The sequence below is a fragment of the Xiphophorus maculatus genome, chromosome 5, assembly GCF_002775205.1.
Source record: "Xiphophorus maculatus strain JP 163 A chromosome 5, X_maculatus-5.0-male, whole genome shotgun sequence".
Lineage (NCBI taxonomy): Eukaryota > Metazoa > Chordata > Actinopteri > Cyprinodontiformes > Poeciliidae > Xiphophorus > Xiphophorus maculatus.
This window is the reverse complement of record NC_036447.1, coordinates 22,679,643-22,691,774: the sequence shown is the minus strand read 5'-3', so window position 1 is coordinate 22,691,774 and position 12,132 is coordinate 22,679,643. Positions and strand designations below refer to the sequence as shown.

Here is a 12,132-nt window from a genome sequence, read left to right as displayed (position 1 = left end):
AATTACATTGACAGAGAAGCGGGTGGGAGAATCTATTTGTAGCTGCTCTTCATGATCTTAACAACAAAGATCTTGCCACTCTTTGTAGAAGAGTGGCAAAAAGAATCCATAGCTGAAAGAAAGTCACTACAGGTCAGTTTTGTAACTTGTTTCAAGAAGGCGATGATAAAAGACCAAAAATTTGACATTCAGCCTAATGGCTAACCTCCAACAACAGCAACAAACAAAACAAAAACAATAAATCACAGAACACTGCGATGGAGTGGCGACCTGTCCAGGGTGTAGCTCACCTCTCGCCTGTTGGCCGCTGGACTCCAGAACCTCTCCTGACCCCAATGGGATGAGAGTGTAAGAAAATGGATGGATGGAAATCACAGAACCCTGCACATCAACCTGAGTGCAGCATCCAGGGACAGGGAGGTTGGAGTTGATGGGTTTACTTAGATTGGGGGAGTGAATAGAAATGCAGGGACAACTGATCAGTGAAAACCACGTCTGATATTTCTTCCAGTACAGATTTGCTCTCCTTTGTGTTGTTTTCAGTCACATAAAATCCCAAAAGCATGCGCCGAGGTTTGCGGTCATATTGTGACGAAATGTGAAAATGATGTGTGAATAAATCTGCAAGGCACCGGGCACATAACTTCTACACAGCAGCATATGTTTTGCTTTAATATTTTAATTTTTTGGCTTTTATTTACTAAAATTGTTCTGTAACAAGTAACAAATGACAGGAAAATCAACCATTTTCTACAGTCTGAAACGCAGCTGTTCTCTCCAAACGGGTTCCTCTCATCAAAAAGGTGAAGTGACAGAAAACGTTTTGATATCGTAACATAACAACATCGACGCATAAAGCAAGAGGTAGAGAAAGTTCAAATGCACAAACAGGAACACGTCTCAGGAGAAATTACTGCCAAAGCAAACCAATGTGTAAAAAAAAGACAAATAAAGCAAGAAAGTTTTAAAGGAAAACTTAGAATGGGTGCTGAGGAAATGCGTTTTCTGCTCACATGACGTCACCAAGAGTGTAAAAACGCATTTTAATATTTGATTGCCTCACTGATATCCTATTGTTTAATGAGGATTTTACAATGTAAATACGTATACAGTATTCTGTTCGGTTTTGGTGCATTTTCGTGGTACATGTAAACTGATCGCCGTTCTCTGTATGCAAACTTATACATATCCACCATGTTCAAATTCCAGCAATCAGAGTTCAGTTAGACCAAAAGAAGCTCACACTTACATACTATAACGTAATTTGGCTCTTTTTTTTATTTTATTTTATTTTTTAGCCAAAATAAACATAAACAACTAAATAAATGTGTGTTGGACGTGTAACTCATACTTATGCAAAAATCTTCCTTTGTGACGCTTTCAAGAACCGACTGACGAAGACGAAGGATTGTGCTGAATATGAGCAGATTTCAGTTCGTTTAGCTGCTGTGGGACCGCCGTTTTCTTTGCTACATGAAGAGTTTTGCATGCATGTAAATTCAAAAAAATGAGACAAACAGAAAATATTAGCTCAGTCCCTGAAAATGGATTTTTCTACATCGGTTTGCTGCTGCAGAGACTTTGTGTTATTGCTCTTGATTCTTTAGATAAGTCCAAATCCAGCCCTCAGGGAAATGTGGCTTAATTACCTCTACATCCAGTTCTGCAAAGGCTTAATAAAGACTCATTTGTTTAAATCAAATGTTTAGCCAGGTGAGCATTTAAGACATGCGGACATTTGAGGACTGGAACATGACAACACTGCTTCCATGGAAATCATTCAGTTCTGATGATTTGTTTAAAAAATCAGTTCCATCTGTTTTGGACTAAGCAATAACTTTTACACTTGGAAGTCAAGCTTTAGTTTCCTGCAGTGCTGCTTTGGAGCTACATTTAATGAACCGCAGGTTTTGGTATTTTTTTTATGTTGACATGTCTAATGGGTTTTTTCGGTGTGCTGTGCAGCCCAGACACAACAGCAAAAACAGAAAAACAACAAATTTGAAGCAGTTTTTTTCTCCATTTTTTGCATATAGAAACTTAATTTAGATCCTAGTCATATATCAAAGTTATACCAAGGCTTTGGGCAAAAGAGTAAATTTGCAAAAACGATTCCTGACGTCAGAATCCAAAAGGCCCAATCGACCAGAGCAAATTCTATCTGGACACATTATGGACCTTTAATTGCCAGCTGTTCATGTGACGCTTTAGGCTACAGATGAAGAACATCAACCCTCAAATAATAACCTTTAAAAAAACTGAGAGAAAACACCGGCTGGTTGTGTTGATGAGTTCTGGGTCGACATAAACACAAATTACGTAATCGTAACGCTTCAGTCCAGCTTCAGTCCAGCTTCAGTTCAGCTTCAGGGTGTATAAAAAAAATCTTCTATCTAAGCTGCTATTTTTTTTCCACTACGTTTCTTCCATATGAAGAAGAATCAGACCTAGAAGCAGGAAGTTGTTTTACCACAGACCTAAAATGTAAACGTAACATGAATTCTGAGGCGATCCGCTTAAGACACAGCACAAAAACACAAACTATCTTACACAGATTAATAATAATAATTAAAAAAAAAATGCTGCAATTTTAAAAAATAAAATAAAATGCCTTTTTGTGTTTGATCTATTCATATGAAAATGTTCTCATATTCTACTTTGTGCCATCATTTGTGCTTCATTCAGTAGAAAAGTCCTCCTAGAAAATCCTGCGAAATTCCTACACAGACTAAACAAAAGCTGAGCCATGTTTGCTTGATGCTTTTCTCAAAACTTATATTACCTTATGTAAAGACATGCTTTTTTTTTTTTTTACTACTTGAGCTATATTTAGATGTTAACATAACAGCCTGAGTGCATCTTTGGCATCTTCGTAGCAGTCATTCTCCTCAAAGTGTGTTTTCTGCAGAACCTTGACGTGACGCTCGTAGATCTTGAGGGCGGGTCCGAGTTTGATCGACAGGCCGGTCAAAACGTCGTTGCGCTGCATGAGGAGGAGAGACTTCCCGTCGATTTCCTGTGGAACAGCGCAAAGCAGTGAGTGTAGCAGGCCCGTGGAGTTTGCAACAATTCAACAGGCGCAGTCTCTGGCGCCCTCTAGAGGCAGAAACAGGCGCAAACAGCCTCACCTGTGTCCTGAAGGCTGCCGCCTGCTCGGGGAAACCCACGGATGTGAAATAACTGACCACGTCAGACACGGTCCAGTCCACCGGGCTTACTCTGGTGCTGCCAAACTTCATGTGCCTTTGGGTAAAAAAACAAACAAACAAACAAACAAACAAACAAACAAACAAACAGAAAAATCAAGTCGGACTTTTACAAAACTCACTGGGTGGAGAAAAATCTTGAAGCACCGCTGCAGGGGATTTTAAAAGTGGGATTAAAAGCGACATCAAAAGGAGATTTCCACAGCTAATGTGGCACATACTGTCCACAATTCAGTTGAAAAACTACTAAATATGTCGGGTGGAAGCAGGGTATGAAAAATGTCAGATAACCCAGGGGTCACATCTTTAAGCTAACACTTTGTTGAAGCAACTTTAGATTTATTTTCAGCAGTCAGTCTTCCTTCAGTCTGCCATCAGTTTCAGTGAATATAGCGAACAAGTTCAGCCATCATAGAAGAAACTTTCTGATATTTGCTTGTTTGAATATTTTAGCTAAAGCCACAGTTTGCAGGGAAGTTTTAAAATGATTTCATTGTACAAAGGTATAAGTCAGGAGAAGGGAACAATATGGAGACTGCCCTTGTCAAACTGTTCAATCTGCATAAAAACATACTATGTTTTTATACCACGGTGCTGGTTCTGTTCCTCAGTGTGGCATTAAACACTGAGATTCTAATCGGAGAGAGCTGGATTGGACTTTCTGGTCCGGTACTTGACTGGTTCAAATCTTACCTAAACAGGGACTTTTTCGTGTCAGTCGGTAACTTCCCAGCGGAACAGACAAAAATCACATATGGGGCCCCTCTTGGGTTCCATCCTGGGACCCTTCTTATTTAATATCTACATGTTCCCACTTACTCAGATTACTACATGTCATAAATTAAGGTACGATAATCATAAAGAGGATACACAGCTCTACATTACAATGTCACCAGATAACTATGAACCCATTTGAGTGCTGAACAAATCAACGCGTGGATGTGCCATAACTTGATCAGAAACAGAAAAGAAACTGAAGATATTATCTTTGGACCCAAAGAGGAAGAACCTAGAGTCAGCATGTATCTTATTAAAACCAGAAACCAGCGATCAGGGCCGAAACCCGAGTGTAGTGATGGACTCTGACCTGAACCTTCAGCGTCACATGAAGACCGTTACAAAGTCGGCCTTCTTTCACCTGAAGAACATCTCAAGGATTAACGAACTAATCTCTCAGCAAGACCAAGGAAAACTCGTTTTATGCGTGGATGAAATGAAGTCTTGATCCAAAAAGTTTGATTGTTGATGCAGAAGCGGGAAAATTATTTTTTGTAGTTCTGTCCAGAATCCAGATCTGACAGAAAATCTGTGTTCTCAGCAGGAAGCAGGCTGTGGACGTAAGATACCGTTCACCTACGATCGGCTGTTTACTCACCCTCCACTGCTGTCGCTAGCGCCTCGTTCTTCGGGGAGGCTGGAGTCCCTCGGGGATGCGGTAGGAGTGAGCATGCAGGACGAAGCGCCGATCTCTGTTTTATACTCTAAGTCTACCGGGGTAATTTTGGGACAAGTGTTATTCACACCAATATGCGCAGGTACACTCAGGTAGTGAGATATCGGAGAGGGGAAGCTTACTGCGAAAGCTCGAGGCGGTGAGGTTTATTTCATCGTGGTGTGTGTAGCCCTGTGTGTGGAGGAAACATAAAAAAAAGACAAAGTCAAACAGAATCCAAGGAGAAAGCGAGCATCAAGAGCGATACAACCGTCCTCTGAAACAAAGGACAACAGGAGGTGGCTGCATGATGACACAACTGCAGCGGCACATTAAGACCATCTGCTGTTGGCGTGTGAACGACGATGTGTTGGGTATGAAGTGCAGGTATGGGGGAGCCCCGTTTGCCAAGGTTGATGAGTCACCCCTCAGTCAAGCACTGGAGTGCACCCTAATTCAACTGGGTCTTTCTGTTTACATTAAAACATGGATAAAACACTCTTCTACTAGGAGATGAAAATACAACAGTACTCACTGACAGGTTAGCAATTTGATATTTTTACCCTCGTTCCAACTGACTGCACTCTCCCAAAACACCTAAAATGTTCTTGACTCCTCAAAAAGGGAAACTCAGCACCTGGAGTATCACTTTATTCTAGCGTGTTAAAACAAACAAAATAAGGAAAGCACCATCTTGTGAGATGTGTGTGTGTGTGAAGCTACAGTGCTGTGCGAAAGTATTCGTCCCTATTGCACTTGTCCACATTTCGACTGGCCTCATTAAGACTTCACGTTAAAGACCAACACTTAGAGCGTAGCTGAAGCTGTGAAATGGAAACAAAACGTTGTTTTCCATCTGTTCCTAATTCTGAAAGGTGAGTCATGCCATGGAAATCAGCCGCTGGTATTCTGAAACGTCTAATTAAAATGCATTGCAGCTGGAGGTCATCTGATTTGTAAATAAGAGTGAAGCTGCGTTTAATTTCATCTCAGTATAAATAGTTCATTTATGGCTTGTGAAAATGAAATATTTGGCCTACAAGCAAAACGATTCGTAATTTCATTCAAGAGTGCAGGACGAGAAAGGCATCTGAAACCTCTAGCAACGCGGTTTGAGACCACCAAGCCAGAACTATCTGCTGCCAGATAACCTGAACACTAAAGCCACCTTGTTTTCATGAAACAAATCCACCGGCGATGGAAGTGAACAGGACGGATGTTTGTCTGGACGAACGCACCAGGTGGTCTGAGGAGAAAGCTCCCTCCTCGGAGCAGGCACCGTTACACTCAGACCACGAGGCTCCGTCGGTAGGTGGAGACCGGGACTCTGGAGGAAAATCAAGCTCACACTTCCCTGAAAGGCGACACAGAAAGACAGGATATGGATTTAAAGTACAAACACATTACTTCTGCTCACTCTTCAGAAAAAAAAAAGAAAAGATTTGATACAAATGCAAACATTAAAGAAAGTGTTTGTTTTGTTTTGGACTTTTTCCACATTTTGCCCCATTATAGCTATGTCAATGTATTTTAGAACAGTGCGAGATTGCAACGTTGAATTACAATGAGAAACAATTTCATAAAAGTTATTCAGAAAAGCAGCCAACATATGCATTCCCAGCTCAGAAGGGATAATCATTTAATCAGACAACTCTTGGCTAAATTTGCCCTTCATACAAAAGTGTCAGGAATGAAGACAGAGGTCTTATTTCACAGTTATGCACTATTTCTATTAGCCAATCGCCTGGAATCCCAACAAAATGCATTGAAGTTTGTGGTTGTGACTTGGCAAAGTGTGAACATTTTCCAGTATGAATACTCTTTTCAAAGTTTAAGACATTTGAAGATGTAAAAGGGACCCAAACTGATAGCTGAACACGGACCTTTTCCATCCTTCCTCTGCCGCTGAGGGCTCTCCTCCTGCAGCTCCCTCTGAAAGCCCGCATCTTCTCCCATTTTCTCAGCAAGCCCAGCCTCGGTTGTCATGGCTACCGGGGAAAGTCCTCCATCCTCATCAGAACTCCTGGGATCATCATCATTGTCTTTCTCTTCCTCCTCTCCTCCCTGGCCCTCCTCTTCCTCCTCGCCGGTTTCCATGGGCTCGCTCTCCAGACGGGCTGGAGGTGGGGACTGTAGAGACAAAGTGAACATGTCCTCTCTCTTATTCTTTTTAAATTAAAAGAAATAAAGTCGGGGGGAAACAGGCGCATAGCCTATCAGAAATAACGAGCCGCCCACTGTAGTCTAGTCAAGTTTTCGCCTACGGGGAGAGAGAAGAAGCGGGGAGCAGAGAGCGCTGAGAGGGACCGTAGAAAGATTTTAATGAGGCACCGAGGGGAGGAGGGGGAAAAAAACACACCAATAAAGTCGATGCCGAGTCCATCCGCCCGGCTCAACGCGCGGCAGCGGCACGGCTCAAGTTTTTGTTGTTGTTGTTTCCCCCACAGTCGCCGCCTGCCGTGCGGCCTTGCCCGGACGCGAGGCGCGCTCCTTTCCACTTCCAGCAAAGGGAAACCAGAAGGACGGGGTGCCGGACACCTCCTGGAGGCGGCCTGGGAGCGCGGGACGGCGGTCAGCACGCGGCGAGGCGGGCGGCACTCCTCGCGCTGCTCGTCCTGGGAGCCGCCCGCTCGTCTGCGCGTGCAAGATGCACAACGCTGAAGCCAGCATCTGATTCGGTGCTCGACTAAAGGGCTATTCCGCTGCATTTAATGGACCAATTGAGCTACCGCGGTAGGCTCTAGCCTCACTTACATACTTTGGATCAACATTAGATTATTTTTCTTCTTTTACTCTTTACTTTGGTTTGTTTGTATTTTCTTTTAATTCCTTTAAAGCACTTTGCATTGCCTTGTTGCTGTATAAATATATAAATAAAATTACCTTTAGCTAGCTGAAAATTCAAAAACGTTTCAAATGGCCAACCTTGAGCTGGATTATTCTTTGCACCCCGCTGCTTATGGTCAAAAACAGTTTGCTGTTTACGAAAAACACAGAGGATTAGCAAAAACTTATGTTTTTTTTCCTTCTTCTCCACTAGACCAGTCAAGATTGAGTCCATCTTAACTACACCACCTTAACAAGGCAAACCTACAGGATTATTATACTGAAATGTCACACTATACACTATTAAATACACTACATCCATAGTAAAACACGGCGATGGTAACATCATGCTGTGGGAATGCTACAGGACAAGTGGCCAGGTTTGATGGGAAGTTGCATGGAGCTAAGTACAATGCAGTCTACATCTGTAACTTGTGAAATCTTTATCCAGTTTGCAAAACCTGAATAAAAGGGTTGGTTTCTCAACTACGTCACAGAGGGTGGAGCTTAATAACTAAACAACCTTTATAATCCGAACCTGGAGTGAATTATTCTACAATGATACCAGATTAATGAGAGGACACGGTGTGTTCAGAGGTGGGAGTATTATGCCGTGGTTATTATTCCAGGTTTATCGTCTAGAAAACATTTAGTCAATTTGTGTGACGTAAAATGAAAAACAAATGTTACTTTAAAACTTTGTTGGGTTTCAGAGCATTTTATGACAGCTCCACCTTAAAACCTACACCGCCTAGACAGATTATGTCAAACAGTACATCATTTTTTAACTTTTTTTCCCAACATATGCAAAAACTGAAAAAAAAAAAAAACAATAATTAAAGATGTTTAGTTGCTTGACACAATTTAAAATTGCGCCCATTTCAAAATCTACAACATCCGGAAATCCAATGTGAACACAGCGCTCCCATTATGAAGCATGGCGGTGGTAGTGTCGTGATGTGGGATGACTTGTTTTCAGCTGTTCTAATGGTTAGATGCATTAATAAGATAACGTTAAAATGGAATCCAAGTTGTAAAGCCTCACTTTAATTAAACTAAAAATCTGCATTTTTGTTTAGCATTTTGCTAAACAAAGCACAAGAAATGCAGAGGATGATACGTAAAGGTCAAAGGTGATTTGGAAAGCTTTTGTTAAGATTGAAACTAATTTACACGAAACGCATCTTAAAAACTGCTAACCCGTCTACAACTTTAATACGTTTTTTTTTATTAATATAGAAAATTTGTCCAAGTTCTCCCCAGGCGCCGTTTTTAAAGCTGGATAAAATATTAAGTGATGCAAAAAGAAACGATGAATTCACAAATAAATAGTATTTGTATAATCTGCCCTCAGTGTATTTGGGTAAATTAGATGAAGCCTTCTTCTTTTTTTTAACGCAACCTTAGTCTGTCTTGCCTAAAAAGTCACACTTTGTTTTTGTTCTTTTTGTCCTTTAATTTTTTTTTTTTTTTAACTTTTTAATAATTGAAAAGAAACAAAAAGGATTCACTAATGTCCACAGCCCAATAATCCCCTAAAAGGCTCATTTTTGTTTCAGTTGAAAGCCTTTTGTAATTTTCAACTTCCATTTGAATTAGTTAAGAGATTCACGTACCCCAAGTTGTTTTCTATAATTTGATAGTATATCTAGGTTTGACCTACATCTAACAGGTCAGGTTTTTAAGATGTTCCTCTCCATATCTCAGGCTAGGAATCCGCCTATCGTCGCATTTCCTGTTCAATTTTCACAAGTTAGTTAAAAGATTCACAGACCGCGTTTTAAGGGAAACATAAGGAGCATGAAAACATTACAGGTATTATAGCTCCAAGTTGTTGAATGCAGCGGCGTAGGCTTTTAGTCGACCACTGAATCGGACGCCAACTTCAGTGTCGTGCAAGCCCGCACCTTTTGTGCAGAAAGCCGACCTACACGCACATGATCCCGCAGATGCAGCGCAAAAAAAAAAAAAAAAAAAAAAGTGCGAGAGAGAGAAAAGAAAAGACGCATCGAAGTAACAATGAACCGAGACTGGGAACCGAAAAAAAATAATCCCGACTGAGAAGAACAATGTAATAAAAACAAGGTTAATTGAACAGTAATGTAATTATTTATCGAGCCCAGCGCGCCTCGGTGCCACGCGTGCTGTTTTAAAAACACCGATCATTAATTTATGAGCGAAGCCCATCGCGGCAGATCCACTCAGTTCGCTTCGTGGCGACAGACGGGACAGACGTGTTAGAAATAATAAGTTGCCCACCTTTTTCGCTGCGCGTTTGTCCTGCAGTGCGCTTCTCGCAAGTCTGTCGGCGGACGAATCACTCGGATCGGGCTCGTCCGGCTCCATCCCCCGCAGAGGAAGAGTGATGTTCCCGCAGCGCGTCCTGCGCAGCCTGCCCCTCTCCACCTCTCTCTCCATCACCACTTTGACTTTGCCTCGGGTCAGCTTCTCCTCCGACAGCCGCTCCTGGCTGCTCAGGTAGCCCAGGATCTCCTTCAAGCCCAGCGGCTTCACGTGGCCTCGGGTCGCGGCGGCGGAACCCCCACCTCCACCTCCTGCCGCTCGGAGGGGCTTCTCGGACAGAGCTGCCAGTTCGCGCAGCTCGGAGTTGGCGTGGCGGTGCGCTGCTTTGGTGGTTCCTCCTCCGAGTCGAAGTTTGGGCTGGCCAGACTCGGTCTGCCTCTGTGTCTGGGCTTGGCTGTCGCTCCCGGAGTAAGTTTGGCTTCGGGTGTCAGCTCCAGACAGACCGGACTTCTTTCCTCCGCCGGATGGAGCATCCTCACTCCGGTCTCCGGTGCCCGCGCCGAGCGGCAGGCAGCCCCCCGCTCCCTGCTGTCCTAATCCCTTGTCTCTCGGTGCACTTGCTTTCTCCTCTTCACAGCCGCTCCCGACAGCGCAGCTCGTTGTTGCGCCACAACTGAGGCACGCGTTTCCGCTACCCGGGCTGGAGGCAGGCTGGAGCTTTTTGTTTCGACTGCTGACTGATGTTTCGGCGCGGGGATCCGGCTCCGTCTCGCCCTCCTCCGGGTCGGTGAAGCTGTGCGCGCTGTCGCCGTTGTTGTTGTTCGGACGGTCGGGTTTGGTCCGCTCCCTCGGTGCATCCGCGCCGCCGCCGAACTCGCTCCGTTTTCTGCTTTTCCTCTGCACCTTGGCCGCGTTTCGGTACGATATCGATCCCTTGTAGCTAACTTTGAGCACCGTCTGCTCCTGGATGAGTTTTTCCAGCTCCGTCCTGGTTCGGTCTGGGTCTGACCCGTGTCGCCTCCGGACCATTCGACAAATCCTTTCTAGATCCGGACGGGCTTTCCTCGAACGCAGAGAGTCGATAGTTTCCAGGATCCACTCTCGGTACTTGTTGGGCTCGGACATCTTCTCTCCTTTGTGGGTGCGGACGGGGCTCGGCCCGAGAGTGCGTCTTCTTGTTTCACCGGTGACGCTGTGTCAGAGCTGGGAAGCCAAAGTGCGGCGATTCCCCCCCCACCCCCCTCTCTGGCTGGAGAACTGAGGACTATGGCAAGCCGTTGCTGTAAATATTCTGTATCTTTGACGAAGAATAGAATAGTCTTACTCTTTATTTGCCTCAAAGTGGGGAAATTCAGGTGTGCCTGTCACGGTGACAAATAAATTGTCCCAGAGGTCATTGCGATAAACGGTAATATTGTTCTTTTGAGACTATTTTCAAGTAATACCGTGGTAACGATGGCATACAATGCAAGAACACATTCTTAAAGATTCTAATAAACATTTAACAGGGAGATCGAAAGGCATTTTAAATATCTAACATAAATAAACAAAACAACAAGTAAAATGAATTATGACGTCTCTGTAAGCAAATTTGTTCTTCAAAAAGGGCTGATTGAGACCAAAGCACCAGACTGAAGATTTTTGTCATCCAGTTTTTGGTAGAAAAACTGAGAGAGAAAAGAGAAAAACGATAAATCACGCAGATGGCAATTATTGAGCTTGTTATAATTCATCGTGCATTTAATTGCTTACTGCTCCAGGCCTAGGTGTGTGAGGATGGGCACTTTTTCCTCTTCAGGGTCACCAACCACATCACAATCCTCCGGACCTTCAGCACTGCAGGCTTCCGGATTCCCAGCTCCTGCATCACAGATCTGCAGCTTCCAGACTTTATCGTCTCCGGCCTCAGGTCCAGCCTCTTCACCGCTGCCAGCTTCCAGACCACGCTTTCAGCTGCCACTGCAAGCCTGCAGCCTCTAAGCACCTGGATACCATCCGCCTCTCCAGACACTCAGCTGTTCTTCCACCAGCTCATTGGTTGTTCCTCAACCGCCACCAACCAAGTTCCTCAGCTGATGCCAATGGGTCCCCAAGGTTCCTCATCACTGGCCATCGTCAGGGCTTTTCAAGGCATATATGTCAACCACCTCAGGTTGCTCTGCCATCGGTGCTGGCCACCTAATTGGCCATGTCACAGCAGCCGCAGCACTTCACACTTTTGCACCACCAGCCTGCAGAGTCCAAGCTCCTGCACTGCTGGTCTTCTGACTCCAAGGTCTTCCACCACATGTTAGACTTCCTGCGCCACAGTCGCACATTCACATTGTGGATTCCTGTAGATCCACAATTCTCTAATACCATGTATGATTGCTTAAGATTTTCCTGTGATGTCACTCAAGGACACAAACTGTTTTAAGTGCTACC

General features: G+C 43.9%; 1 protein-coding gene across 1 annotated transcript; it reads right to left on the bottom strand.

Moving 5' to 3' along the window:
- Positions 1-2,781: 2,781 nt before the first annotated feature.
- Positions 2,782-10,918, bottom strand: LOC102234628 (atherin-like). Its single transcript, XM_014471033.2, has 7 exons — positions 9,724-10,918; positions 6,522-6,768; positions 5,877-5,992; positions 4,782-4,830; positions 4,582-4,693; positions 3,129-3,243; positions 2,782-3,016 (listed from the first exon to the last, which is right to left on the bottom strand). Exons 1-7 carry the CDS (start codon positions 10,831-10,833, stop codon positions 2,837-2,839), a joined length of 1,929 nt encoding a protein of 642 aa, XP_014326519.1. The 5' UTR covers positions 10,834-10,918; the 3' UTR covers positions 2,782-2,836.
- Positions 10,919-12,132: the final 1,214 nt, after the last annotated feature.

Excerpts from the sequence above, each read along its gene's own strand:
- LOC102234628 (XM_014471033.2), bottom strand. The coding sequence starts at position 10,833 with ATGTCCGAGCCCAACAAGTACCGAGAGTGGATCCTGGAAACTATCGAC. Across the intron at positions 6,769-9,723 it reads ACAAACGCGCAGCGAAAAAG|TCCCCACCTCCAGCCCGTCT; the intron begins GTGGGCAACTTA and ends TTGTCTCTACAG. Across the intron at positions 3,017-3,128 it reads CGGCAGCCTTCAGGACACAG|GAAATCGACGGGAAGTCTCT; the intron begins GTGAGGCTGTTT and ends GCTGTTCCACAG.